This window comes from Pleurodeles waltl, chromosome 4_1 (genome assembly GCF_031143425.1).
Source record: "Pleurodeles waltl isolate 20211129_DDA chromosome 4_1, aPleWal1.hap1.20221129, whole genome shotgun sequence".
Lineage (NCBI taxonomy): Eukaryota > Metazoa > Chordata > Amphibia > Caudata > Salamandridae > Pleurodeles > Pleurodeles waltl.
The window spans coordinates 978,495,994-978,522,701 of record NC_090442.1 but is presented as its reverse complement, the minus strand read 5'-3'; the positions used below and the strand labels follow the sequence as shown (position 1 = coordinate 978,522,701).

Below are 26,708 nucleotides of genomic sequence, written 5' to 3'. Positions count from 1 at the left end.
CCAAGGCGCAAAATAACTGCCCATGAACTGAGAAAAGTCAAGCGTGCAGCTGCCACGATGCCAATGCCACCAGTTTGGCCATATTTCAGAGCTGCAACATCACTGGAGTGCCCAAAAGCACAAGGTGTGCAATACTCAGAGACATGGCCAAGGTAAGAAAGGCTGAAAGACGACCACCACTGAACAAGACACACAAGCTGAAACGTCAAGACTGGGCCAAGAAATATCTCAAGACTGATTTTTCTAAGGTTTTATGGACTGATGAAATGAGAGTGAGTCTTGATGGGCCAGATGGATGGGCCCGTGGCTGGATTGGTAAAGGGCAGAGAGCTCCAGTCCGACTCAGACGCCAGCAAGGTGGAGGTGGAGTACTGGTTTGGGCTGGTATCATCAAAGATGAGCTTGTGGGGCCTTTTCGGGTTGAGGATGGAGTCAAGCTCAACTCCAGTCCTACTGCCAGTTCCTGGAAGACACCTTCTTCAAGCAGTGGTACAGGAAGAAGTCTGCATCCTTCAAGAAAAACATGATTTTCATGCAGGACAATGCTCCATCACACGCGTCCAAGTACTCCACAGCGTGGCTGGCAAGAAAGGGTATAAAAGAAGGAAATCTAATGACATGGCCTCCTTGTTCACCTGATCTGAACCCCATTGAGAACCTGTGGTCCATCATCAAATGTGAGATTTACAAGGAGGGAAAACAGTACACCTCTCTGAACAGTGTCTGGGAGGCTGTGGTTGCTGCTGCACGCAATGTTGATGGTGAACAGATCAAAACACTGACAGAATCCATGGATGGCAGGCTTTTGAGTGTCCTTGCAAAGAAAGGTGGCTATATTGGTCACTGATTTGTTTTTGTTTTGTTTTTGAATGTCAGAAATGTATATTTGTGAATGTTGAGATGTTATATTGGTTTCACTGGTAATAATAAATAATTGAAATGGGTATATATTTTTTGTTGTTAAGTTGCCTAATAATTATGCACAGTAATAGTCACCTGCACACACAGATATCCCCCTAACATAGCTAAAACTAAAAACAAACTAAAAACTACTTCCAAAAATATTCAGCTTTGATATTATTGAGTTTTTTGGGTTCATTGAGAACATGGTTGTTGTTCAATAATAAAATTAATCCTCAAAAATACAACTTGCCTAATAATTCTGCACTCCCTGTATAAGGGTTTGTTTAACAGGGTTCATATATTTTAGATAGAGACTAAGGGCCATATGTACGAACACTTTTTCCCATAGACACAGAATGGGAAAAAACCTTTGCTACATCTGGCCCTAAAAGCGTACACTGCGCTTTGTAACAGCTGAAGTAAGAATTTGCAGAAAGCCCAAATAAGATCGTATTTGTCAGGATTTATTGCTTGACCACTCTGTACCTACCACTGAAAGTCAGGAAAGAAAGATTTGTCTCAGGGCCATATGGTTTATTATGGGCGAGCGCAAAGTGCTCTGTCCATAAGGTAATCTCTCTTTGGGCTTCAAACTGCGCCAAGGTCACGTCAGTCTCTTTCATTGGTTCCTGGGCTTGCACTTTAAAATCTGCTTGCTTTCATTTGTGAAAGGCATGCATACGTCATACCTTTTCCAGTGTTTATCCCGCCTACACAGCACTGGTAAACTACTAGAAACATATGAGTCTCGATGTTTTGAGCCTGGTTTCGGGACTACTTTATCTGTTAATTTTCCCCGCAGCGCGATCGCGCTGGAGTTTACATAGCACGATCGTGCTCCGTTTTTTCGTTTTCAATTTCAGCGAGACCGCGCGGTGTTTTTTTTCTTTTAATTTTTGTGGCAACGCAAATAGCTCCAACTCGAGCAAATGCGAGCCCCGTAGCATTGAAAATGCATGTTTTTTGTCTGCAGTGACTACCTCGACTTAGGGTGTTTTTAAAACGGCATTATTAACCTAACGTCCGTTGGTGAGTTGTGAGGAGTGAAGTTTTTCCTGGTTGACTTGTCGCATCGGTGTAGCTTGAACAAACTGTCAGTCTCATCGGCCTATTTAACAAGCATGTGCATGTCCAGTAGATTTGGATGTTTATGCGAGTTGGATTTAAACTTACCTACACTGTTCATTGAATTAATGAAAGCGGGTAGTTTAATAATACTTAAGTGTCGAAAATTTGTAGTACTGCCCAGTCCTGCACTCGCTGGTTTAATTCTAATCAAGTAATTGAACGGCAAAGGAAATCTTTGTTTCTCCTTTTGCTTTATGACAGGTGAAACATATGTTTACTCTTTGAAATAAGGAAAAACTCAATGGCAAAACCCATATTGTTTTTGTTAGGAAGGTGTTTGCCAGTTGTTACTAAATCAGAATGTATACAAAATTGTGTAGCTTGTGTATTGTTTGCAATAAAAAGAATTTCAGGCATGTTGCAACTTAAATGAGCAAATCCGCACAATTCACAGCACAGAAACCTTTGTTGCCTGGTAAAATGCAATCATTTTGCAGGCAGAATTGCTGACGATTGCTTCTTCAACAAATGTTTACAATTATTGGAAGAGCAGACTCGCATTCCTCTTTGGCTTCAGTACGTTTTAGACTGTTTATGATGCAACAACCAAACCCATAAAACAATGTATCTCTTCTACACCCTCTTATACTATAATCAAAAGGCACGTACAAGTTTATCAGCACAATTAGCGTTTATTGAAATGTAGGAACTTATTTTTCCAGCTAAGCAGCACGAGACTGTACAGAGTCCAATTACACAATAATCAATTAGAAATGCAATATTGGCCCCCACAAAGTAAGCCTTTTTCAAAGCTGTTACAAAATACATTTTTCTGATTTGAAGATAACCCAGCGTGTACTTACTTGTATATAGGGATTTTGAGATGTTTGCTGAAGCTGTTGAGTGCTATTTGTGGTCTTAACAGGTAATTCTCGGATCAGGCAACTTGAGAAAAGAGATGTAGAGGTGTGCAAGGAGTGTTTCTTGCTAGGTGAAATACCAAAAAGAAGGATCTCAGGGAGAGAGATTGGGGTTGGGGTGGCAGCTAAGGCGTAGCTGTGAGGGTGGGAAAATGTTTGGGGTGTTACACCCCCTAATAAATGTACTTCAAGTAAATAGTTAGGTACAGGTGCTTTCAGTCGGGCATGGTGAGGTGTCTGGTGGATTGCACCTAGGATATTATCTGATAGAGACCTCTAGTTGCAGATTCCTTACCTTAGGATTTCCCCCAGGTGTCAGACTGGATTCAGAGATTTTTCTTCAAGCAATACCTTGCACACCGTCTGGTGGCGTCACAGAAGACTGGGTTCAAACAGTGTGACTCCTGTCACCAAATGATGGTGTCTGGAAGTTGTGCTCCAAGTGCCGGGTCATGAACCTGAAGGCTTTGAGGGAACAGTCCCTAAAGCTCTTAGTGGCCTAGTGCTCGACTCCGCATTGCTCCCGGTTTCATTCGAGAGGATGGACACAAGATCACCACTCCTCGTCATCCCACTCCAAATCTTCAGGACACTCGGGTCATAAAAAGAAGAAGTCGAAGAAGGCCAAACGTTCTTCAACTTGACCCTGTCACTTAGCTGATGTGAAGTGGGTGGAGCGTCAACGCTGTAGGCCTCTGTCCGTGGAGCCTACATCTGGGTCAGCTCACCACCTCCCCAACTTTCCGGGAGCCAAAGCTACCCCTGCTCAGTTGAAAGAGTATTATGAGTCCATGGGCCTCATCTTTGGGCTGACCGACCCCCTGCGATGCCTTGGGGCCTGGGGAATCCGATAGGTGCCCTTTGGGTTCCATGCCGGTGGCTTCTGCTCTGGCCACTGAGGGGTCCTCCAGATCAATTATTGGAAATTTGCTGACATCGGTCATGGCAACGCAACCTTACCCTGCACCGGCAAAGACGTCAATGCTCTTGAGGCTGGTTGGGCGCACAATCAACGTCAACCCAATCCTAATCCCTGACAACCTGGAACTGGAATGGCGTAGCTTGACGCCGCATCAGACTCCAGTGGGGTCTTCTCACCCCAGGTTTGATTCTGACCCTTTTTACTATGGGTATGAATACGGGGAAGGTTTGGAGGGGGTCGCTGGACCCTCTGAAATACTAGCTTGACAACCATGAAATTGACTGGGCACCTGGATTGGGCGAGGCTAGTGGTCAGGATACTTCTCCAGGCACTGGGTTGGTTTCTCCCCCTACCGTGGCTATGACGGAGGGAGCATCATATTCCATGGTGATCAGTAGGGCAGCTGAGGTCCTCGGCCTTGAGCTTCCTTCTGTGGCAGTCAGGACTAACTTCCTGACTGAGGTGCTTAAGCCTGGGGCTTCCACTTCGGAACCCCTTTTACCCTTCAATGAAGCCCTCGCGGATGTCCTTCGGGGTACCTTGTCCAGACCCAGCACACAGGCTCCTGTGAATAGGACAATCGCCTGCCACTATCGGCATGCGACGAACAACATCTGTTGTGGACTGGACACAGCCGACTCACTAGGTAGATCAGTTGCATCGACCTTGGCCTTAAGGCGTCATGCCTAGTTGAAGACATCTGGCATTTCAGGGGATGTCCAACAATCTCACACAGATATGCCCTTCGATGGCACCCGTCTCTTCAGAGACAAAGCGTAATTGGAGTTTGAGTGTTTTAAGGAGTCCTGGGCTACCGCTCGGTCCCTTGGCCCCGCTGCAGCCCCTCACCCTTCCCAGTCTGCTTTTTGCCCCTTTCGTGGCCATGGAAAGGGCTCCCTCTTGTGTCCTTTCCCTACCAGCCACCAAGCCGGGCATGCTACTCAGCCACTGCATGGCAGAGGATGCGGAATCCCACTGGCTCATGGCTCATGGGTCAGGGAGCCAGGGGACTAGGCAGACCTCCACCCCTGCTGCGGCCTCCAAACCCTCTTAGTCTGTCACCCTAACCCAGACCAGTGGGAGGCAGGATCCACCATCACCTGCTCCACTGGGAATCCATCACGATGGACAAGTGGGTTTTGCAAGTAGTCCGAAGGGGCTATTCCCTCCCTTTCAAGACTACACCTTCGACCATGCCACCTTCTTAAGACCGTTTCTTGGAGGATCATTTGGCACTTGTCTGCAAGGAAGTTGCGGCTTTCTTGGCCAAGGGAGCTTTAGAGAGGATTCCTGCACAAGAAGAAGGTAGTGGTTGTTATTCCTGCTACTTTCTGGTGCCCAAAAAGGACAAGGACATCTGCCCTATTCTAGACCTCTGGGCCCTCAATCTCTTCCTCAGGAAGGAGAAGTTCAGAAAGCGCACCCTGTCTGCCTTGGACCCTGGAGATTGGATGGTAGCGTTAGACTTGCAGGACACTTAATACCATATTCCCTTCCTGCCTGCACAAATACACTACTTGCAATTCATGGTAGGCCACAAGCACTTTCAGTTTACTACGCTCCCCTTTAGCCTTACCAGTGTCCCTCGAGTGTTCATGAACGTGATGGTGGTGGTTGCAGCTCCTTTGCACAGGTTGGGGGTTTGAGTCTCCCCCTGCCTCAACGACTGGCTGTTGAAGATGAGCACGCCCCTGATGGTCGTCTCCAACCTCCAGACTGTGGCGAACCTTCTACACTCGCTGGGGTTCACTATAAACAAGCTGAAGTCACTCCTGACTCCTTCTCAGATGCTCCCCTTCACCTAAGCTGTTCTGGACAGTGCAGGTTAGGGTTTATCCTCCCAAAAACAGAGCCCAGGATATTCAGGCTATGATTCTGATGTTTCAGCCTCTATCCTGGATTTCGGTGAGAATGTCTGTGAGGCTGCTGGGCCTCATAGTCTCCTGCATCCTGCTGGTGACACATGCCATATGGCATATGTGAGCGCTGCGGTGGGACCTGAGGTTCTAGTGGGCGCAGCATCAGGGAAACCTCTCCGACATGGTCCCGATCTTGGAGGGAACTGCACAAGATCTGCAGTGGAGGCTTTCGAATCGCGATTGGGTCAATGGCAGATCCCTTTCCTTTCCCCAATCTTACAGAGGTGACAGATGTGTCACTTCTGGGATGGGGCAGCCAAATGGGAGAGGTGGAGTTCAGAGGTCTCTGACGGAGTTCAGACTCCACATCAAAACTGTTGGAGCTCTGGGTGATCAGGCTTGCATTGAAAGCATTCCTTCCCTCTCTAAAAGGAAAAGTTGTGCAGGTGTTCATGGACAACGTCTCCGCCATGTAGTACTGCAACAAGAGGGGTGGATTGGATCATGGACCCTTTTTCAAGAGGCTCTATGCATTCTGGACATGACTGGAACACCAGGGCATAGCCCTGGTGGTTCAACATCTGGCGGGCTCTCTCAAAGCCAGGGCAGACAAACTCAGCTGTCGATGCATAGTCGATCATGAATGGCGTCTCCATACGGAAGTGCCGCAAGACCTCTTTAAGTAGTGGGGAGAGCCTTAGTTAGATCTGTTCTGTTCCAAAGAGAACGCGCAGTGTCAGCTGTTTTGCGTGTTGTAGTTTTCAAGGCAGGACTCGCTCGGCAGCGCTTTTCATGTTGAGTGGAGGTCAGACCTCCTTTATGCCTTCTCACCTATACCACTTCTGGCCAGAATTCTAAAGAAGATCAAGAGCAACCAGGCCCAAGTAATCCTTGTGGCTCCAGATTGAGCACAGAGCGTCTGGTATGCAGAGCTTTTGAGCATGGCTATTGATCCTCCAGTCAGACTGCCCCTTCGGGTAGCTCTTTTTTCGCAGCAGCAGGGGATGGTTCTCCACTGAACCTATCCAGTCTCCACCTTTTTGCGTGGAGATTGACAGGCAGCAGTTGAGAGCTTTTGACCTTATGCCTGAAGCTGTAACGTTATCTTGGCAGCCAGGCGTCCCTCCACCAAACCGGTATACCGCTGTTGTCGGCACAAATTTATGACATTGTGTACCACAAGTCTGTTGATCCCCTTTCCGCCACTTTCATTTTTTCTCTTAGCCTGCGGGGCTCTGCCTTGGGCAACTTTAAAGGCTATTTATCTGCCATCTCCGCCTTTCTCAGGTTGACAGACCAGCCTTCTTTACTCAAATCTCCCATTGTTGGGAATTTCCTTAAAAGACCAACCCATTAGTTTCCTTCGACCCCGTTCTTTATGGCCTAATGGGAATTAAACCTGGTCGTTACCTACCTTATGTGTGCCCCTTTAGAGCCACTTCACAATTGTCTGTTATGGCTTCTGACATTAAAACCTGTTTCCTGATTGCCATCACCTCTGCTCATGGAGTGAGTGAGCTTCAAGCTCTTTCCTCGAAGCCACCATTTTTATCTGTCCATCCTGACAACTTGGTGCTTCATACCAGAGCCTCCTTTCTTCCTACGGTTGTAACCCCTTTTTATGTAGGCCAATCCATCACCTTGCCTACTTTTTACACACCTCCACATCCCTCACATGAAGAAGAGACTCCACCAACTGGATCCAAAAAGAGCGTTGGCATTCTACCTCAAACGTACTAAAGATTTCCGGCTGGACAATCAACACTTTATAGGAAATGTGGGTGTGAAGAAAGGGTAGGTGGTGCAGAAGCACACCATCTCATGTTGGGTGGTGCTATGCATCAAAATGTGCTACGCTCTGGTGAAGAAGCAACCACCTGAGGGTTTGTGTGCTCCCTCCACCAGAGTAACTGCTGCCACCACAGTGTTAGCACGCAGAGTTCCTGTCCTGGGTATCTGTCAGGCAGCAACGTGGGTATCCCTGCACGTTCACTAAACATTACTGCCTAGACAGTCAGGTCCACAGAGACAACTACTTTAGTTGTTTGGTCATGCAGGACTTTCTAGTATGATCTTGTTCGCAGCCTACCGCTAAGGATAATATTGCTTGGGTATCTATTCTACGGTAAGGAATTTTCAACTAGAAGTCTCTATCAGATGAACAAGTGACTTACCTTCGGTGATGATTTATCTGGTAGAGACATATTCTAGTTGCAGATTCCTTACCAACCCTCCCATCTTCCTCACTCTACAAAATAATTTTTTAGGGAAAGACGTGAAAAGAAAGAAACTGACATCTGTGCGCCTCGGTGGCGACTATAGACGACCGCAACGTCATCACTGCGACCCCAACGGCAATGACAGATGCGGAGTCAACTAACGCCACCTGACAGCGTGCAACGGTACTGCTCAAAGGTAAGGAATCTGCAAGTAGAATGTCTCTGCCAGATAAATTGTTAACCGAACTAAAGCACACACACACTCTCTCCTCTCGGTTTTGAAGTTCTTGAAATTATTGGTTATTCCAAAATATTTTTTTTAAGTACTTTTAGTTACTCAAACAGCTCTCCCTTTCCTTTGCCCCTTAAGCCCCCTTCATGTCCTGCTTTGCAGATAATGTACTTTACCTTGATATGCCAGTGTGATTATTAGGAAATCTGAAGCTAACACCCCCACCAATCTTACAGACCAAGCTACGCCCCTGGGGGCAGCACTTAGAAATAGTAGTTTTACTTATTAAGTAATGTAATCTATATTACATTTTAAGGTGCATCAGCATATTTTACCCCTTCGTGCTGCATCGAGATGTTTGCATTTTGTTGAGGATAGATAGCTGTGAGAAAACACAGCAGTGTGGCCAAACACAACTGGCCCATATGTTTTCAAACCATATAAAAAAATACATTTAAAAAAAGGTATGTAATGAGACAGTGGTTTATGTTTGAAAAACAAAAGTTATGACAATCAAAGACATTCTTTTCAATGAAAAATGACACATTGTCCCATTAGTTTCAGGCACTAAAGGAATTACTTTGTGTGGATGAAAATATTGGGCTTGAACAGCATGCAGTCACTCATACAGAGAGGGAACTAGTGGCCAAAGTGGGCTAACCTATTGCCCCATGCTGTATGCTGTAGTGGTGTTGGACCAAAGTGTGGTTGAGTGTGCAACGGGCCAATGCATAACGAGGCCGAATTGACAGCCCCTTTTTAAATTTCTGTAGATGTATGCATTTTAAGTATTTTTTAAAGAAATGTTGTGGCTTTTGCTTAAAATAGATCCTTGATTTCCCTTTTTTTCTTTTTGTTACAGTTTGTACCTTTTCGGGATTACATCGACAGAACAGGAAATCACATATTAAGCATGGCAAGACTTGCTAAAGATGTTTTAGCTGAAGTTCCAGACCAGTTTCTTTTATACATGCGATCCAGAGGCTTCAAGCCAGCCCCTGCACCACCTCCATACACGCCCCCAACGCATGTCTTACAGACTCAGATTTGACACTCCCCTTAAGTGCAACATCCTTGATAGAAAATTAGCTGCTATATCAGTGCGTCAGTTCAGGGTGCACTGCAAAGAAACCATGACAAAAGACCATTCTCCTGTATTGATTCATGTTTAACTGAATGGGTTTCTGAATCAAAGGGATTCTGTTTACAGACCAAAACTGTAAATATGGTTACTCGAGAAGTTGGACTTTTTTTAATTTTCCTAACTGAATATCCATTCTTCTCTGAGTCATATTTTTTCTGACTCAAAATGCTAATTTCCATAGAATTGTTGGGGAAAGCAGAAGCCACTCTTAATATCAAAACTCTATAGTCCTCCCTGACTGATGTATATATGTATGGGAATACTATTCCTTTGTCTCAATGTTTACATGTTCCTACTTTTTAAACTTAAATACTTTTATAACTATTCTTAAAGAAATACTTTTAAATATTGAATCATATGTCTTCTAGCTTGCAATAGTTACAGCCACAAAAAAGCAATATCTCTAAAAAGGGTCTCCTAGACAAACAGTGTACTGAATGATGTAAGAACGAAAAGTAAGTAAATGGATTCACTAGGTAATTGTGCTTCTCAAGTGATTTCCAGTTGCTTTTATGACAAATTCAAAGTAAAAAAAAAAGTACATTCGATGGGTACCAATTTTGCAACTATAAACCTATTTTCCTTTGTCATTTCAAAATGTTCACTTTACATGTTTTAAAATGATAATGTTGCCAAAAAGAAGGTTTTGAAGTCAGACTTAAAATGACAGAGGAGGCAATGTACTGTGAACAGGAAAAGAGTCCAGGTATAAGGTTCAGTATGCTCCTTGCTATTTGTTAAAGTGAAGAAAGTAGGCAGATTTGTAGTTTGTATGCATATGCATTTTGAAGTGCAATAAATGGGTACAAGACACTGTGCACAGGGAAGATGTGACCTACTACATTTATCATGCATTAATTTATACTAACGCAATGTCATCTAGTCTAATCAACATGATTTTCTATAAACTATGCACAGAAACATTAAGGATTCCAGCATGCCACCTGATCAGGGAATGAACATTACCAAGCAAACCTGTGAGCATTTTCACTGAAGTACAAATATTTCATCATCAAACGGTGACAGAGTAAGAGAGGAAAGCAGAAGAACTAGCAAAACAAAGTAGGAGGAAGAGAAAGTGACAAGAGAAGAGAGCAAGGATGAAGAAGAAACTGCAAGCTTGAGATAAAGAATCAGGAAGTGTAGGGTGGTGGAAGAAAGAGGCATAATGTGGAATTAAAACAACCAGACTGGGTATTACAAAGCCAGAAATTCAGCAGTGCTGGTAGTGGGCTGATAAGAAAGTTTGGCCTCTGCGCTTATTTAATTTATACAACTTAAAGACTACATTACTAAGTATTTGAAATCAATCATAGTAACATTCACAGAGATTGGTTTGGAATGTGGTGATACTCACTTGTATGTACAGTTAATATATGATTTTAGTCATACATTTTGAGGTGTTTAAAAGGCATAAAATGCTTTTTAATGTCTTCTCCCGGTGGGTGTTTCAGTCTTGTGTCAACGACTCAACCTGACACTGACTCTCTTGCCTTGGGTAAATCAATTGTAATTGGTTAGTATTTTAGATTGGCATCTTCCAGTACGACATGAATTACAGATAGCCTGCCTGATCTTTCTAGTTCTATTGTGATTGCTGTGCATGTCACTTGATTATGTCCATACAAAGGGATAGTGATTCTAAGTAGCGTGCTCAAGTTCCTTGTCACCAAGTCACTCTCTTGCCGTTTGAGGTCCATGCATAAGAACATCCAACGAATGAGTCTTGTAAAGCAAATGCACAAATATGTGGTTTTGTACACAGAAGCCGTTTAATGAACTACCCAAATATTGTACCTGAAATGGTTTGTCTGAGAAGTAAAATGTTTTTTGCATGTACAGTTTTTATGACGAGTGCACAGTTTTGTGAGACTTTGTGTCAAATACAATACATTTATTCTAAAGAAATGGCCTTAAACTCGCACTCAGTTCCTCAAAATGATTGTGAATTGCCTTCAGATATGAAAATATGTTTATTCTTCCTGTGTTAACAATGCATATGTTGTTTAATGTAGTTTTAGTTTTCTCAAAATCCAATTTTTTATACTTTGTCATTACCCATAATGTACTGTTAGCCCTACAGTTAGATTGACTTATGGTCTAGAGACATTAATGCAGAAGTTTTGCTTGGTAAAAACATATCCGCAATGTCTACAGCCTACAGCTATGTAATGCACAAATCTTCCATTTTTAATCATATTTTAACTTTTCAAAATGATTCCTTTATGCTGGAAATTACTTTTGTAGCGTATGCTTGCATTTTGAAAAACAAAATCAAACCTTAATTGTGAATGGCACATATTTTATGATTAGTTGGAGATGTAACTAAACATCGAATAATTCATTTTTTAATAAAGTATATTGTTTTGGGGCACTGCCTAATTGATAGTCTTGTTTATCTAAGTAGAGATTCAAAGTTATACCATGGTGACATGTGGAAGACAGCTTACCAACATAATGAATTTTTAATGCAGTTTGTTTATTACTTTGTCTCTTTTTTCACACGTTCAATATTTTTATATTTATAAAGTAGTTTAGAGTGTATACAGTTGTGCATTCCTTCCAGTCACAAAGGGTGACCTCTTTCACGGATTGCACTTCTATTGTAATGTATTTGCATTTTGGTCACTGTTTATTCCATTTTGGGTTCTTTTTACCTTTATCACACTACCAATTTCCTTTTCTCCGGGGTAGTCCCCTTTAAACAAATGAAGTTCTGCTAATGGCTGTTGTGCTTTAAATAATGCTTTATTGTGGAATACCTCACTTCAAATGTATCTGTGCCATTCCAGACAAGTGGTGTCGTCTGGAATGACAAAATGACTCCTGGGACATCGCTTTACCAAATTTGTCACCCTCGTGACTTTGAAAAAGTTACAAGGGTGACAAACACATGATAGCTTTCATTGTGTTGACATTTGATCATGCGAAGACGGATGGTCATACGTGCTAATAAAATAACTGAATTCAACAAGCTCTCCATGAACACTGGTTAGGGAAAACCAAGACACTATTGTGGACTTACTTTGAGTGCTGCAGTTCCTTTCAAAGTACATGAAATTGCAATAAATTCCAAGAATATAGTAGGAGAAGTTAGCCTTGCCCAGACTGGAAATAAGTGATTAAAATAAGTATTGAAAATGGTACTGGATAAAACCTAACGTACCCAGTAAGCCAAATATATTACGTGTAATATTCCAAAATATCAAATGAGAAACCCAATTAGGTCAATCCAATTGAGAATGGGGCTGGTACTAAGTTGTCAAGTAACTAAAAACAGGAGAGGACAAGTATGATGAAATGTGATTAAATCCCAACAATGGACATAATAAAAGGGGAAAAATGCCCAAATAATGTGTCATCCATGACCATACCTACCATAAGTTCTTAGGAAAGCCAGAGCACAGTCATATGGCTACTGGAGGTAAGTCAAAAATCCAGACAAGTTAGAAAGATGAAACATGATCTCAGAGGTGATGAGACCCTATGGCAAAAGACCGTGATAACTCCCGCACCTGTTTGTAAAAACTGAAAAAGTGCAGTACAAACACAATGAGGGGGATTCAACAAAATGGCTAAACCTCGCACAAAAGGGAAATTAAACAGTGCCACTCCTATGTCTTTCATATAAGTAGCTCCTCAGGGTGAGGGGAGATGACAGATAAGTGCTACCAAACCCAGTAATAGAGGGTAAGTTGAACTTGCCGTAAGAACAACGCACATTAATTTAGAAATCAACAAATCCCTCAGACAAAAGTGTGACGAAAGCAAAGTCAACAAAACAATAAAATTCAACTGAAAAAAACTGTCTCCAAACAAATAGAGCTGGGCAATCAACTCTAAGCAAACACGTGCTGCGCAGCGTAAGTGGACTTAGAACTCGTCCTAATGACACATAATAATGCCCCTAATGCATGAATAGAATAAAGGACTACCAAGGGGAGAAACTGGTTACTACAGTAAAGAACGGAAAATAGGGTGATTCGTAAGGAAAATGTAAGCCGTAAGCAAAGTGAAAAGCATGCACTTACCCCGTTAAGATGGGGCAAAACTTAGGTCAATGACCTGTGAAGCGTTTACACAGGTGTCCGAGACAAATGCTGCAACCTACCTTCGTAACCAACAAATTTGGTTGGTGAACAAGGCCAACCTAACTGTGACCCTGCAAAGTTCAAAGACTTCAGAGTCAGCCATAGTTCACATTGGTGTCTTACCATCGGTGAATATAGACTGTATTGCACAATAATTGCCATTTATCCAGGCAACATACAGATTCCAAAAAGAAGTTTGGATAGTGTCCACATGGTGATAAGAATGGAGGAGAGTGAAACCGGAAACATGACCTGATGTGCGTCCCAAGGCTGTAGTGAAAAGAAACAGCATATTCGTGTCATGATAAGGGGCCTACACCAACATATATAACTTAAAAGTTAAAAGAACTTAAGAGAGACCCCACATGTATAGATTTATAATGTGCTGGCAATGGGTAACTGGTGTTAATATTCTTGATTGCCCTAATACGTTCCTGAATCCATTTCTTTAGAGGCCGCATAGTGCTGCCTACACAGTCTTTACCGATTTTACAAAATGATACAATAAACCGTGAATTTGGTATTACAATTAATGAATTGACGTATGTGAAAAGTTCTGTCTTAATTTATACGAGAAACTCACTTTTAGTCCTAGGCAAACTGACAAATGTTACAGCACATACACTTGTAAAATCCCAGTGGTTTATTAGAAAGCCAGACATCAGTCTTCCTCTGTGAAGCTGGCACAATAGGAAAACATAATACATTTCTCAAAGTAACCCCCCCTACTGTGAGTGCTCGGGCCTCTTGGTCAGTGTCTAGCACTGGGTCGTGTTCAGTAGAAGTAGATGCCAGTGTTGTTTCTGAATGCAATACAGAGTAGAGGTTTGTGAGCTGTATCTGGTAACCAAAGTCAAACATCTGTTCTCTTTCCTGTGAGTCTTATGCTACACAAGAGAATTACATGAATTGTGAGTGATCCTTGTTCTGGCTCTGTAAAGCACCTGATCAGGGTAACCTCTCTGACGAACATGATGTCCTAATGAATTGAGTTCCTGTTTAAAAAACAATCTGGTCATCGATACAATTACGTTGTGTTTTAGTCATTTCCTCTGAAGTGGATTGCACTGGTCTGGGTTTTGGGATGCAATATTACTACAACAAGAATGTAAAATTAAGTTGCAAGCTGTTGTTTTTCTGTATAACCTGGACATGATTTTGGAACCTTCATCGAGAAATTCAATCTGTCTGGAGCTCACATGGTGTGTGAAATTAATTTTGTAGCAGCTGTCACTGAGGTGGTTAAACAGAATGTCTAGTTCCATCCGACTACCTGGACAAATTATATAGATATTGTCTATGTATCTTCCCCATTAAAGAATATGTTCCATCACCTCTGAAGGACAGGCAGACCATAAATTATGTTTTTCAAAATGTCCCATATACAAGTTTGTTCACGATGGAGAAAACCTAGCACCCATGGCAACTCCTTGGGCTTGTCTGAACCAATTGCCATTGTGTAAGAAGACATTGTTCTCCAACTCCAGTTTAGTGAGATCAATTAGCATCCTTGTGTGTTCAAAGTAGCCCCCCCTGGAAGAGAGAACTGAGGCCAGGGCTGATTGCCAGTTCTCCAGTGGAATACACATCTACAGTGAGTTAGTGTCTAGGGTAACACAAATACAGTCCTCTGCCCATTCTATGCCCTCCAATTGGCATAACAAATCTTTTGTGTCCTGTATGTAAGAAGGTAAATTATGGACAAGTGTTATAAGAAAACATCAGTATATTCTGAGATGTGCTTCGTAGGGGAGCCAATGCTGGAGATGTTGGGCCTGCCTGGTGGGGAGGGGCTAGTTCTGTGCATTTTAGGGAGTATATATATGCAAGGAGCTCATGGTGTAGTGTTGAACATGTATCTGTATTCATAATCTGTAATAAGACAACAATCCCTTCAAAGAGTAAGTCTCAATGGTTCGTGTAAATTCTGTCAAACTGTTGTTGGAAAGTTGAATATAAGGCAGTCCATCCACTAATTGTCTGTTGATCTTGTCAATGTAGTCTGACTTGTTCATTATCACTACTTTGCTCCCCTTGTCTGCCTCCCTAATGACAACGCTAGTGTTGTTAGCAAGTTCTTTCAATGCTTTTTATTCCCTGGCGTTCAGATTGGCATCATTTGTGATGAGTAATGTTTTTATCCTCCAATTTGTACAGGTCTTGTGTAACAACCCTGTAAAACACATTCATGTGATTGTCCATAGGTAGTTTGGGAGTGAATATAGATCTGGGCTTGGGACCTCTATCTAGGCATAAATTAGGAATGATAACAAGGTGTGTAAGTAAGTCCTCCATCAACGGTGGTGGAGAGTCTGCATGTTCTAATGGAAAAATATATTGAATGTCTGTATGGCCCTATTAGTTTTGTTACATTCAGCTGGAGAAAGTACAGAGGGAGCAATGTAAGCAGGTTTTCCTCAAAATGTTTCTGGAGTTTTAGATGTTGCACAGACTTAAATAGGTCAATATTTATTTGAGTATAGTCAGGAAAAGCAGTTGGACTGAAACCCAGTCCCATGCATAATACATTTATTTGGACAACAGACAAAGTCAGACTTGAAAAGTTGACAATCTGTACATTTTCAACAACAGAGGTACCAGCATAACAGGTAGAGGTATTACAGCATACAATCCATTCTTTTGGCTGTGAGATACAGATCGGGGGACCATCATTTTGCTCGTATTTGCTTTTGCCCCTTTTGCCTCTCCTTGTTTTCTGCAATTTGTATTCACCTTGTTGCAATTTAATCATGTTTCTTTCCTGTATCTCTCTAGCTTCACTAAAAATGAGGAAGAAGCGATAATGGTTGATGTCTCGTTACCTACTGGCACGTTGTCTAATACCTTTGGAGATGCTGAAGACATCTGTTACACTAGTCGAGGTGGAAGTCATGGTATTGCCTTCTTCACCCATCTTAGTCTGATATATTAAATCTGATAGTGCCTTCTGACTGCAGAGTCTTTACCATTTAATTTCCTCGGGCATCAGGCGAAACCTTTGCTTGAATAGTTCCCCTGTGTGTGCTATCAGGTGGCTTTGTTTGGTTCCACTTGGCATCAAATGTGCTGTCATGGTCACTTATATAGACCTACCCAGGCACGCGGACGTCAGTTTTCTTTTTTTGCAACAGATAGCCCTGAACTGGAGGGATCTCACCATGTTATCGGTTACAGACCCTCACCTTGTCTGCCTATAGTGTCTTGGGCATGACCATGATTTGTAGGCGTGCTCGGGCTGCTGGGCCTTCGCTCGGAAGGCTTTCAGGGAGTGGTCCCTAAAGCTCCTTGTGGCCCAGCAGTCAATGCCATCAAGCACGAGTCCTCGGAAGCCATGGTGCCGGTCCAGGGACTGCACCAGGAGCCTCAAGTCCTTTTCCTTCCACTCAAGGTCCTAAGAACACTCGGGAGAGGCACAAAAAGAAGTCTAAGCAGACTCCACATTTACCTTGTCCGTCGGCCAACACAACAAGTTCAGAACATCAGCGTTCCAGGCACAGTTCTGCAGAATTGATGGCAGGTCCAATTCTGAGCCTTCCTATTCAAGCAGGGCAACCCCTTAAGCGGTCTTTCAGGCTCCGTGGGGTTAGAAGAGGCCCTGTCAGGTTCTGCCCTGGCTCTGATGGGGCCTCATTGATCCGGATTGGCACTGGTCGTACCAAACAACCTTCTCCAGCGCTGATCGCAATGCCTGATTGACCTGGCACTACCGGCACCCACTGCCAGCGCCAGCCCCATTCTGTTTTCCCCCATCTAGAGCCGGAACAGCATTGCATGAAGACGATTCTAGCACCGAAGGAGCCCATGTGTGCCAGATCATTGCCTGAACATTATTTTCAACAGCCAGGCATGGGAGAAGATTGGGATTGGTCATTGGATCCTTTAGAGCACCAGTTAGAGTGATTCTTGGAGTGGTATGAGAAACTAGGTGAGGCCAGTGGACTGAGCACATCTCCAGATTCTGGCTTGCTCTCCCCCCTCGCTGTAGCTATGGAGGAGGAAGCCTTTCTATGCAATGGTGGTGCTTAGGGCAGCGGAGGTCCTTGACCTCGAACTGCCCTCTGTGGCTGTCAAGACTAACCTCTTGACAGAAGTGCTTCAGCCTTGGGCTTTTACTATTGAACCCCTTTTGACCTTTAATGAGGCACTTACTGATGTCCTGCTGGGAACCCAGTCCAAGCCCAGCACAGGGGCTTCTGTAAACAGGACGATTGCCCAACACCATTGCCCTGCACTGGGTGATACTAGTTTTCTCACACCCCACCCATGACAGCCTGGTCGTTCAGGCCTCAACTTCCCCTAGCGCGTTCCCTTCTGCTCCCCCAGACATTGAATCCAAGCTATTGGATGAACTTGGGAAGAAAATGTTTTTTTCCACCAGTCTGGCATTGAGATCAGTGAATACCTCATGCTTATTGGGCTGTTTCTTGCACACCTTTTGGGGTACGGTTGCACAAGTGCTGGCACAGGTCTCAGAGGAGACCAGGGTCATCCTCTCTCAAGCAGGGAAAGTTGGGTGGGACGCAGAAAAGTTTACCATTAGGTGTGGCCTGGATACAACTGACTCACTAGGCAGAATGGTTTCAGCAAAAGTGGCCTTACAACACCACCCCTGGCTGAGAACATCTGGCTTTTCAGGGGATGTCCAGGCAAACCTTATGGACATGCCCTTTGACAGAACTTGCTTGTTTAGCGAAAAGGCAGACTCAGTGCTGGAGTGTGTTAAGGACTCTCGGGCTGCGGCCAAATCCTTGGGCCTCTCAGTAACCCCCCCATCCAGCGTCTGTCTTTCGCCCCTTTCGTGGGTATCGAAGTACCACGCACCAGCCCTATGCCAGCCACTGTCCTGCACAAGTTCCCCAAGCTATGCAAGGATGTGGGTGCAGTGCCGTTGGACCTAGAGCGTCTCGAAGCCTGAAGTCGTCAGCCACCCAACCACCGGCAGCTGCAAACTCTAAGCCCTCCTAGTTTGATTCTGCAGGACCATGGCTGCCCAGTGGGAGGAAGAATTCAACATCATCTCCTCCACTGGCAGTCCGTTACATTGACGCATTGGTTCTGCAGATCATTCAGAAGGGCAACGCCCTGCCTTTCCGATCCTTTCCTCCCCCAATACTGCTGACACAGGAATGGCTGGCGGAGGATCACATGATTTTTCTCCGAGAGGAAGTCACAGGTCTTTCGGCCAAGGGAGCCACAGAAAGGGTTCAGTTGTCAAGAGTTGTTATTCCCGCTACTTTCTGATATCCAGAATGAACAAGGGCTTTCGCCCTATTCTAGTCCTACAGACTGTCAAGCTCTTCCTCAAGAAGGAGAAATTCAAGATGCTCACCTTGGCTCAGGTCTTGCCTGCCCAAGACCAAGGAAACTGGCTGTTAGCATTGGACTTGCAAAATGCGTATTTCCATAGTGCCATCTTGCCTGCCCATAGGTGTTACCTGCGGTTCAAGATAGGCTACGAGCACTTTCCGTTTACTGTGCTCCCCTTTGGCCTTACCAGTGCCCCTTGAGGGTTCACCACAGTGATGCCGTACGCAGCTCATCTGCACAGGTTGTGGGTTTCAGGCTTCTCCTTCCTCAACGACTGGCTGTTGAAGGCGGGCTCGCCCCAGGCTGTCGTCTCCACTTCCAGACTACGGCAACCTCCTGCATTAGCTGGGGTTCACTATAAACGTGCTGAAGTCACACCTGACTCCCTCTCAGATGCTCTCTTTCATTGAAGCTGTTCTGGACGCAGTGCAGTTTCGGACTTATCTTCCCGAGCACCGAGTCAAGGATATTCATCTTCGGTTGTGATGTTTCGACTTCTGTCCTCGGTTTCAGTGAGAGTGACTCTGAGGCTGCTGGGCCTCATGGCCTCCTGCATCCTGCTGGTAAATCATGCCAGATGGCATATGCAGGCTCTGCAGTCGGACCTGAAGTTCCAGTGGGTGCAGCTTCATGTGAACCTCTCGGACATGGTCCAGAAAACATCTTCCCAAGTGCCTATTGGTCAAGGGATTGTATGTTCACACTTTGTCTAATAAAAATTAATCTTCAAATCTACATTTTTACTAGTACATGGTTCACATGTTGATGACTGGCTCCTCTTATCCCGCTCTCGTCATTCGGCTCAACAGATATCAATATTGTTGCAGCTTATACTCCAGTCAGAGTCTCAATTGTATTCTCCTGAGAAAGTCAGTCTTATACACATTACATAAAACAACGTTGCATTAGCTAGTACAGCATCTTCTAGCAAGCAGTTCACATGAGAAAGACTTAGCTACGAGCACATGGGCAGTACAGTGGAAATCACAATTCAATTCTTTAAGTAGACATTGTATTAAACGCCTAAGAAATACAGCTCAACACGAGGCCGTGCAACTAGGCCAAGAAATCGCTAAGTTAAGGCCTACGATTAATAAAGCTAATACATAATACATAACCCTTACTATCACATATTACTACATTAATCAAACATAAGCTCATCATTTCATATTAATAAGCCATTAATAAGTACACTTTGTGAACATTGGTGGCCACTCATGTGGGTGCACTTTCAAATGCGTGAATTATTTTTCCCCAAGTTAATACAATTTCTACACAAATTTGACGCTCAAAATAGATAAAAATTAATTATTAAAATCAGTGTTAAAAATCCCTCCTCTGATAACTAAATGTGTCATCACACTAAACCTTCACTAACAAATGTTTGCATCAGATAAAATTCTGTCATCTCTACCCCTTCAAATCTTTGTCCTTTTTTCAAACTTCTCCTAAACAAATTTTGCTTTTTCATTTCTTCCCTCCTCTGATCATTTTTCATTTTCTTCAATGTAATCATTTTACACAATTTACATATTCCCCATACTCCAATTATACAAATCACAATAATCAATATCCCTTGTATTATTTTCAAAATTTCCCAATGTTACTGAGCCAATTTCCCACTGAAGCAAATCCTTTGCCAACTTTCTCCCAAACACCTGGTTCCTTCAACTCTTTCAAATCAGCACTCTCATTAGTCAAATTAGTAAGTAAGCTTCTAATTTCTTTACTGTTATCAGGAATGAACGAACAGCAATGCTTTGAATTAAGCATTTTACAAACTCTGACATCCTTTGCTAAAAGAATGTCTAACGCAAGGTGGTTCTGAAGAGTCATTGCTCTTTCAGCAGCTAATTCAGTATCTATCAGGATCATGTCTCCTGAAAAAATTGTCAGCATGTTATCCACAGTAGTAGACAACTTTTGAATCTTTATCAAATTCAGAACAACTCCTACTGAAGGTATCATTTCTCCAAATATATCTCCCACTATACCAGAAGGAGACTCTCTTCTTTCTCTAATGTGATGTAGTTCTGTCACTTTTGGAAACCTTTCCAGGTCACCAAGTTGAAATATCTTTGGGAAAACTATCCCCAAATAACATGCCCCCATACAATCGCCTTTGAAGACATTAAAAAGCAGTAGGACCACAGATGTGATATATACCAGGAATCGCTGGATCCAGTCCATTCAACAAAAATGTCCATTTACTCTGAAACAAAAACACATGTCTACATTCACTTGTTCCCACAAACAAAAGTGTCAGTGCAAAATTTAGGCCTATATACACAAAACATCCCTAAGTGTTGCACATCTAAAGCTAATTTCCCTTGTGGTTTTATTGCACTATAAGCATAATCATTCTTAAGAGTCCTTTTCTCTAAACCCTTTTCTAACTTCTCCTTCAATGCCTTTCTCCTGTCGTCTATGTGATCTAAGAAGCTCTTTTTTAAAGGTGTAGGCATGTCAGATTGTTTCTGTGTGCATAAGTTGTGCTAAACGTTAATGTAGGATCAAAGAAACCCCTCACTAATACTATGTCATTATCGTTAGCTATTCTACTCAGATACCTAATTATGGGGATAAACAAACACAACGTTGTGGTTGGAGTAGAAGTACTGCATGTACTCCTGGTTATAGAATCTTATCCCGTAAGTAAGAGGCAAACTATGATAAGTAACTCCTTCTACTGAAGGAATCTGCGCACACAGATACCAATCCTTCGCATCCATTGTCTCAACATACTTACTCAGCAAGCCATAGAAGACATTAGAAGAAAGTTGCCCTTGTGCATTACCTTCGTGTAGATATCTCTCACCTGACCTAAACTTCTCTATTGCCATTAATGCAGTAGTTGTATCTAAATCTGAAGTCTGGTTGGCTTTACTCTTGTCAAGAACAGTCATACCCACAATCAATATCATGAACAATATCACACATACAATTGCCAAACCAATACTCGTGTATTTACAGCACCTGTTCTTCCTACTCTGCTTGCTGATGTTACTCATAATCTGTAACGAACCAGAAAGTAAAAGAGAAAATTTAGAAAAATGCAGCAAAAATCAAAAACAAAAATCTTCTTTCAGCAGATATTTACAGCTTGCAGTCTCACTTCCAGGATCCTTTTCTCAAAAATCTATAAGCTTGTCAAAAATTGGTTTAGCAGCTTGTCAAATCAGGATATAAAAGTTGTTTCCAGTTACTTTCAACAGTCTCTTTTCTCTTTTTCAAATTTGTCTCATCAGTTCTGTTCATTAGTTTCCTTTAAGGGCCAAAATATTGACCGGGAATGTTTCAATCAAAACAAAGAGGCAAAAATAATTATATCTGCCATTCACTAGTAGTTGCGTATGCCCATTCAGGACCTGCATACCTTCGACTTGCTATTCTCTTCCTTTTCAACTTTCGATCTCCATTAATTTCTCCTTCACTCAGGTCTTATCTTCTAGTCGTATCTACTTCTTCCTCACTTGTTGTTTCAATAACTGTTTCCTTTCTCTTTGCTTGTGACTCCGGCCAATTATCTACTTTCAGTGGACCCTTGGGCATTACTTCTTACAGTGTTGAACTTGAAACTTCTTGCTCTGCAGGATTTTCTCTTGATGGGCCTGCAGCTGGTTTCAGGAGGAGTCAGATCACGTTGGCTGTGATCCACCTCAACTCCTTCCCCCTTGGGGGTCTGGCAATTGCTCTGTTTGTCTCCCAAAATCATCTGCTTCTGGGAAAGCCCTCCTCTGACTGGGCTCTCCTGCCGCCTCAATTGAGATTGGCTCACTGTCACCCTCCTCGAGGTCTTCTTCGTCTCTCACAGTAGTGACTGAATCATCCTCAATGGGCTCAGATCCGGTCTCAGTTCCTCTTTCTTTCCCTTCCGCCTCTGATGCTTGTCTGGTCGTTGTTGATACTCTTAACAACTCCGCTTCATCGTCCAAAGGACATGCCACTTTCTTTGTGTGGCTGGCGTGGATCCAGTTCGGAACCCCGGCGCACTTCACAGCTGTGGTAGCGGTCAGAACTACCTGGAACAGGCCTTTCCACTGAGGCTCCAAACACGTCTTCCTCACATGTTTCCGGACCACAACCCAGTCACACGCTCGCAGGTTGTGTCCTGGGTCATGGATTGTTGTCATTGTGGTGGCTTCCATCTGCTGAGAGAAAGAGCGAACCACATCAGCCAGACCTTTGCAGTAGTCCAACACCATATCATCTGTAATGCTCACAAGCTCATTTGCAGGCACCGCTGGCAATCTCATTGCTCTGCCTATGAGGATTTTGTGCGGTGACAATCCTGTCCTCCTGCCGGGTGTGTTTCTCATTGTCATCAGTACTAACAACAGTGCGTCAGACCATTTCAGGTACGTGGACGCACACATCTTCGGCACTCTTGATTTTAAAGTACCATTCATCAGTTCCATTAGTCCTGATGCTTCAGGGAGGTAACTACAGTGCAATTTCTGCTCAATGTTCAATGCTGCACACAGTGATTTAATTACTTCATTGTTGAAGTGACTTCCCCTATCTGATTCTAAAGAGATCGGAAACCCAAAACGTGATATCGGTTCCCCAAGCAGCAGTTTAGCTACTGTGCGGCTGTCATTTCTTTGTCTAGGGTACGCTTCAATCCAGTGACTTAAAATGCATACAATCACCAACACGTATCTCAAACCTCCACAAACAGGCATCTCAATAAAATCCATTTGCATTCTGCTGAATGGACCTCCTGCTTTTCCAACGTGGCTCAAATTAACCACTGTTTCCTTTCCCGCATTCATATGCTGGCAAATGACGCAACAATGATAAACTGCTTCAGCAACTTTTCCAAACCTAGGATTGAACCAGTCATGTTTAAACAGATGAATCATGGCATCCCTCCCAACATGTGCTTGACCATGATAGTACCTAGCCATTTGAGACAACAGACTGTTAGACAAAACCAACCTCCCCTCTTCTGAAACCCACAATTCATCTTGTCTCTACACACATTTAATTTTGCTCCATGATCATTTTTTCTCCCTGTCAACATTTGTTTCAATTCTTCCAGCATGTCAATTACTTTCAAAGCAAAACTTGGACATGTTCCATTTTCTTCAGGTAACAATTCCCACTTATCTTTGAATGATATACAGTTCAATGTGCAAAATCTTGCGACTAGATCCGCATATCCATTTCCCATTGACGCAAAATCTTGCGATTTCAGATGTGCACTGCATTTCACCATGGCAGTCTTTTCAGGCATTTTGGAAAGCATGCAACAATTCTTTAATTCTCTTACCATTTATTACTGGTGAACCAGAAGAGGTCATGAAACATGTCTGTGACCACAACAGGCCAAAATCATGGACTATTCCAAATCCATACTGGCTATCCGTATAGATGGTAACTTTAAGTTGAGCAGAAACATGACACGCACTAGTAAGGGCTACAAGTTCTGCTACTTGTTCAGAATACACTTCTCAAAGCCAATCGTCTGTATCTCAATTCCATTATGTGAGCAAGTAATCGAGCACCTGGTTTTACACAGCAAGTCTCTACTCAGTAGGGATACTTGACTTGAATCACAGACTACGAATTTGTGCAATCCTTTGAAGTTGCCTATTTTAACCTGATCTGGTTCTGTAATGGGGTTGGTCAAATACTGATTCGCTACTCCTACAATCTGCACTGTCTTTCCTGAAAAGGGCAAGTTCAGAACTTCCGCTGATCTTACTGTAGAGCATGTAGCTCCTGTGTCAACCAAGAATGAAACTCTGCGACCCATGACTTTTCCCTTCACATAGGGACCTTTCTGATCTACTTCTAAGGAAGCTGCAAGAACGCATTCCTCCTCATCCGAGCTCTAATTCACTCACTTATCGTTTATTCCAATCTCACTGTGTAACGGGAATTGGCGAACTGTTATTACTTTGGTTACACTTCTGACCTGTGACCTGTTGAGGAAGCGTCACCTGCTGCTGTTCCATTGGGGCTTGAGGTATTTGAATTTGCTGTCTAGATATCATTTGAACCTGCTGTTGCATTGGCTGCAACTGTGTCATCTTTACACGTGGCATTTGCACCTACTGAATGGGCTGAAAATTCTGCATTTGATTCACATTATTCTGAAAACTTGGATTATGACCTCTCATTCTCAGTCCTCTCATGTTTTGGAAAGTATTGATGTCATACGTTTGCTGAATGGCACCTTCCTGCACTGTCATTGGCCGCTCCTGCTTATAATGTCCAACCACTCCGCAAGCGTGACAAGGCAACACTCTTCATTCCCTGCACATCATTCTGACCCACGACAGTATTCAATCAGGATTTTGATTTCCATTACCTCCGCGACCTCTACTTCTCATCTGGTTCTGAAACACATTTCCCTGCTGCTGCTGTGGAAAATTTCCCTGCATCCCTGTTTGTGCCGCTTTAATCTACATCACCATCGCCTTCTCATTCAGCTTTCTATGCTTCAATTCAATCTCCTCATTACAGTACTTTGCATACTGCAACACCTAATCAATTGGCTTTGCTTGCCAGAAAATCAAATTACTCTTAATCATCTGGCTAACTTCATGTCTCAGTCCTTCCTCAAATCTGAACACAAAATGAATCATGTCTTTCAGCTCAATTGTCTCTGTACCGCTGTAATGCTTAAAGGCCTGCAACAATCTCTCATAATATACATTTATCAGCTCTTTTGCTTCCTGAGCTGTCCTGTCTATTCTCTGCCAGTCAATGTTTTTGGACGAAATTCTCGTTTTAAAAAATTCAGTCACCTTATAGCAGTGGTTCCCAACCTGTGGTCCTGGGACCCCCGGGGTCCGCGAAGCCTTCTGAGAGGGTCTGCGAGAGCCTAGAAAATTAAAAAATATTAACAAATATTGACAAATTAGGTCCCCAGCTTCCAGTAATGACCCAGGGCGGGGGGGGGGGGTCCCCAGATTCCCATGATGATTCAGTGGGGGGCCCTGGGTTCCATTAATGGTAAAGTGGGGGTCCACAGAAATCAAAAGGTTGGGAACCACTGCCTTATAGTAATAATTCATTACTTCGAGAGACGGCGCACCCGTAACCTGGTCTCTCTCTGGTTCTTTTGTCAGCCAATTTATACTCCTCTTTCACTCTATCCACAGTTCAGCTGAACTACTATCTCTAGTAGGGTGTTCAAGTCTTCCCAAAGGCACTTTGCAAGTTTCACAAATCTGTCTGTCTGCTGTTACCACTCTACTGGTTTCTCTCTCAACCTAGGATAATCATTTGTAAAAGATAGAATGTCACTTCTGCTCCAAGGGACATGAACAAATTCCCTCCCAAAATCTTTCTCTCTGGTAAAATTTTCACTGGGTCCTTGCCCTACTGCACATTTGCAGTTAGTTCGGCAGAATCCCTTTTTCTTTTATCTCTATTCTTTTTTCATCTGCCTTCTAATTTGTCTAATGCTCCCCATGTCTGGACACTTTGTAGCAACCCCCTAAGGTGTGCCTTCATGCCTGCAGATCTCATGTGTTCAAAATCTTTAGTCTCAAAATCTAACCTGTAACTCCTTTTCAAATGTTTTGTTTTCTCTATTTCTATGCCGTACTTCTCTGCCAGGTCTGCTAGCTTTTGATGCACATTGCTCACTTCGCTCGTAATCTTTGGGCACAGATATCTCAACTCTGCTTCTGTGTAGGATTCTACCCTGTTCACACCCATAGTTCCCTCAATGAGCTCACCCGCTTCCATTCCTAGTTTTGTGTAGTTCAAGTACTCCTCTCCCTTAAGAGCACTCTGCGAAGTATTCAGCTTGTCTAACTATTCTGTCAATTGCTGGGCAGTCAAACCTTGCAACAAAATATTTTTGGCCTGTTGTACCACTGTATTCAGTGTCTGCGGCGTCATTAATTTCAGGCTCTGACTAACATTCAACCCTACCACAGTATCCGGAGGAACTCCGAATGGACTAAGGCCTAGCAATGATCTTGATCCCTCAAATGTATGTCCCACAGGAGAGACTACTCGGAGAGTCTCTTTGAGTTATACTCTCATTTAATTCTGACCCAGGACTCCCATGTCCACCTT

General features: G+C 43.2%; 1 protein-coding gene across 1 annotated transcript in view; it reads left to right on the top strand.

The window, feature by feature from the left end:
• The window catches only part of CPNE8 (copine 8), a 934,223-nt gene extending 922,585 nt beyond the window's left edge, over positions 1-11,638 (top strand). The window contains exon 20 of the mRNA XM_069229743.1: positions 8,986-11,638. Coding sequence (XP_069085844.1) covers positions 8,986-9,174 — 189 coding nt within the window. The 3' untranslated portion in view covers positions 9,175-11,638. The remainder of the gene's footprint in view (positions 1-8,985) is intronic.
• The last annotated feature ends 15,070 nt before the right edge of the window (positions 11,639-26,708 follow it).